At 36.4% G+C, this 3,650-nt stretch overlaps 1 protein-coding gene across 1 annotated transcript; it reads right to left on the bottom strand.

The window, feature by feature from the left end:
* Window positions 1-454: 454 nt before the first annotated feature.
* Window positions 455-2,827, bottom strand: LOC132890032 (uncharacterized). The gene is made up of 6 exons (XM_060926829.1): window positions 2,785-2,827; window positions 2,202-2,582; window positions 1,900-2,016; window positions 1,709-1,802; window positions 1,576-1,600; window positions 455-1,349 (listed from the first exon to the last, which is right to left on the bottom strand). Exons 1-6 carry the CDS (start codon window positions 2,825-2,827, stop codon window positions 1,203-1,205), a joined length of 807 nt encoding a protein of 268 aa, XP_060782812.1. The 3' UTR covers window positions 455-1,202.
* Between the last annotated feature and the right edge of the window lie 823 nt (window positions 2,828-3,650).

Below are 3,650 nucleotides of genomic sequence, written 5' to 3' on the forward strand. Positions count from 1 at the left end.
CTGCAGCAGTGAACACACACATGCGCACACACACACAAGTGAGCAATGAGCACACACACATACCCAGAGCTAAATGCCTTGCTCAAGGGCACTTCAGGCCATGGCTGCCCCATGATAACCTCACAACATGTCTTTGGACTGTGGGGGAAACCAGAACACTTGAAGGGGAGAACATGCAAACTCCACACAGAAAGGCTCCTCGTCAGCCACGGGGCCCAAACCCAGAACCTTCCTGCTGTGAGGTAACAGTGCTAACCACTACACCACCGTGCCACCCTGGAAGGGTTTATCTTTTTGCTTCACTTCAGTTCATGTAAAATGTGTTTGAAAAAATTTTACTCGACACTCAGTGGCGAAGAAAAATACTTCCACGTTCTGAGCTCCACAAACAGGAAAACAAAATCTTTAAAAGGCAAAGATCAGTGACAAAAACAGCCTTAGAAGAGGTTGGAAGTCATTTCTGCAACAGGGTCTATATTAAGATTAATCCATCTGTTAGATTTGTTGTATTTTTTATTGCTGATTTAATTATCCTCACTGCATTCACTGGTTTCACTTCCACTGGTAAAATTCACACCACTATCTGAGTCTCTAAAGATGTAAATCATATCATAAATGACATTCAGTAATGTCGAGGTCACAGTCAAATAGACAGTAACTTGCATTTCTAGGCAAGCCACATCTTTTTTGAAAATACACTAGAAATGGAACATTACTCACAGAATAATTTTCAGAATAATGTTAAAGACCATGTTTTTGTTACTTTTTTTTACGAAATTGCTTTTTACATTTACTGTGTTAAAAATCAGACATACAAATGAGCCCAACACAGGGGCATTACTGAACTCATGAAACTAAAAACAAAAAAAACATACAAGTTGGATTTTTACAAGGTCACTCTTACTGAAAGTTAACATACTGACACTTGAACCGAAAGAAATCATCATGAAAAAACACCAGTAGTTATTTTAAATGTGTGCACAGAAATAAAAACCTTGAGCACAGACATCTCTCGACACTGCAAATAAAAAAATCTTAAATACAGGCAACTTTAATATAATTCTTATTATGAGATTAGTGTAAACAAATGTATGATTTCTGGGCTATTCTGCTTTTTTCTGTTGGCATATCATATGTCATATCATATTATATCATGGTAATGAACAATAGTCATTGTATTTGCCGTGTAACAGTACCATGCGTTATAAATTATTTCTGTTACATCTTAGAGTTTTCTTCACACCGGAGTACACACACTCATCTGAAGAGCCAGTTTTCTTTGTTTCAGCTTTGGGGTTCCTCTTAGAGAATTGCACAGCTGCATAATTCAGTGTTTCAGCTTCAGATTCCTGAATAATAATAATAATAATAATAATAATAATAATAATAATAATAACAACAACAACAAGAATTCCTTATTGAAGTAATAACTATACAATATGGTGAACTGCATTATACACACTAACTACACAGAACAAGAGCACATCTAAATAATCTGACTTTATAAATTATATCTAGAACATTATAATTAGTATGATATGAACGTAGCAATACAGTAATAAGTAGCACACATACCTGCGTCATTCCTGGAAAATCTTCTCTACTAGTTTTCACTATTAATACAGAAAGCTACCTATTAGTGCTTTTTGCTAAAAAGTAAAGTTAACTGTACTGACAAAATTGTTCATTATTACGATCACAGAATCACTTACTTTTATCCCATTTTCTTCTCCTCAGTATGAAATAAATGAGACAGAAAATCAGAAGTGCACACAAACCCAAAGCCGTTCCCAAACCGAGCACTGAGGAGTGGAGAGATCTGGTCACTTCTGAGAATGTTATTTCACTATATTATGAATTAAGGATGATTAATTAATCGTGAATTATCAGGCATCTGACCTGTTTTCTCTTGTGTGTTCATGTTAGTGCTGTTTCCATGCAGTGTTGGTTCACAGCCCACTGAATTATCACCCAGAGCTGGTTTAGATGTTTCTGATTCAATAGTAACATGTTCACCTGGAAACATTTATCATCATTCACTGACTAAAAGTCTGTAACTCAGTGTAGTTGAAGAAGAAAACACAGTGAACATTTCACTACTTCAGGATTATTTGTCTTCCAGGTTGAACATGTTAATGATAATAAGGAAAAATATCACGACATTAAACCAGGAGTTTAAGAAAGTTTAGTGGAAATCCTACCTTTAATTTTTAAATAAGTTCCATCTGCAAACACGGGGTCAGGATCCGTCAGTGCACAGTAGTACATGGCTTCATCAGACTGAGTCATTTTTAAAATTTTCATATTTAAGCAGTTTGAAGATCTTTCTATTTGGAAACGTGACTTTTGGGATTCTTTGTAAAATGTTTCTCCAGCGGTTTTATACACTGTGACTATAAGCTGAGGTTTTTGTCTGTTTGGTTGCTTAAACCAGGCGATTATCCCAATTTCATTTTCAGAAATACAACACTGCAGAGTCGCCGAGTCTCCGATATCCACACTGAGCTCTTTATCAGGCTGATAAACTCCTGACTCTGTGAGGGATTGTGCAGCAACCCAGCGTCTACCAGGTTGGACTGGATCTAGAAAAACAAACACATTAATTAGGATTATAACATAATTCATAATGATATTATGATATATAATGAGGTATTAAAATCACTAAAGAAATAATCGAAAACACTTCTACATACAGCTTGCACAAAAGTGCTTTAGAATAATAGATGCTGTATAATTTTAAAAATATATGAAACTAGATGTGAATAATTGACTCATATTACTTACACATGGTGCTGAAAATCAAAATTAAAATCCACAAACAAGTCATTTTTCATTTCTTCATACTTCTACAGTGTTTGTATCTCATTTATGAACAGAATATGAATGCACTTGAAGCAGGGTTTGGATTTATATTTATACTCCAGGCGCTCTGTACTGAACACGCCCCAGAATATGATGTGATTGGGTGTAATAAAAAAAAAAAGACATGATCAGAGAGCACATGATATTCTGATCTGCCTACATCGACCCCACATTTTTCCATATTTGTGTTTTGGTGTTGCACAGTGAGGTCTTGACAAAGATGTTCTGACAGAATGGAAAATGTGGTTTACTCGTACACTCTCGTGCACCTACACTAATGCCTTCTTGTTTATTTTAATTGTCCACTGAATTAAACATGTTTGTACAAAAACTTGCCAAAATATGAAGTTATTTGGACCAGATGAATGCATTTGTATTTTATTATTGAAGAAACTGACAGCAGTGTTGAGCCAGATGGAGCTTAACTCCTTCAAAGAGACATGAAGTCCTTTCAAAACAATAATAACTGATGATTGGGGGACAGGTCAGGGATACTAATTTATTATTTATAGCAGCTGTATAAGATGCATTTGAGAATCTGTCTGACATGGAGACAAGACAGTATTATGCAATAACATAGAGTAAACCTGGTTCAATGGCTGAAATGAAATAAACAGTGTCTCGATAGCTGCGGGGCGGCACGGTGGTGCAGTGGATGGCACTGTCACTGCACAGCAAGAAGGATCTGGGTTTGAGCTCAGTGGCCAACAGGGGCTTTTCTGTGTGGAGTTTGCATGTTCTCCCTGTGTCTGTGTGGGTTTCCTCTGGGTGTTCCGGTTTCCCCACAC

The sequence above is a fragment of the Neoarius graeffei genome, chromosome 8 (assembly GCF_027579695.1).
Source record: "Neoarius graeffei isolate fNeoGra1 chromosome 8, fNeoGra1.pri, whole genome shotgun sequence".
Classification (NCBI taxonomy): Eukaryota; Metazoa; Chordata; class Actinopteri; order Siluriformes; family Ariidae; genus Neoarius; species Neoarius graeffei.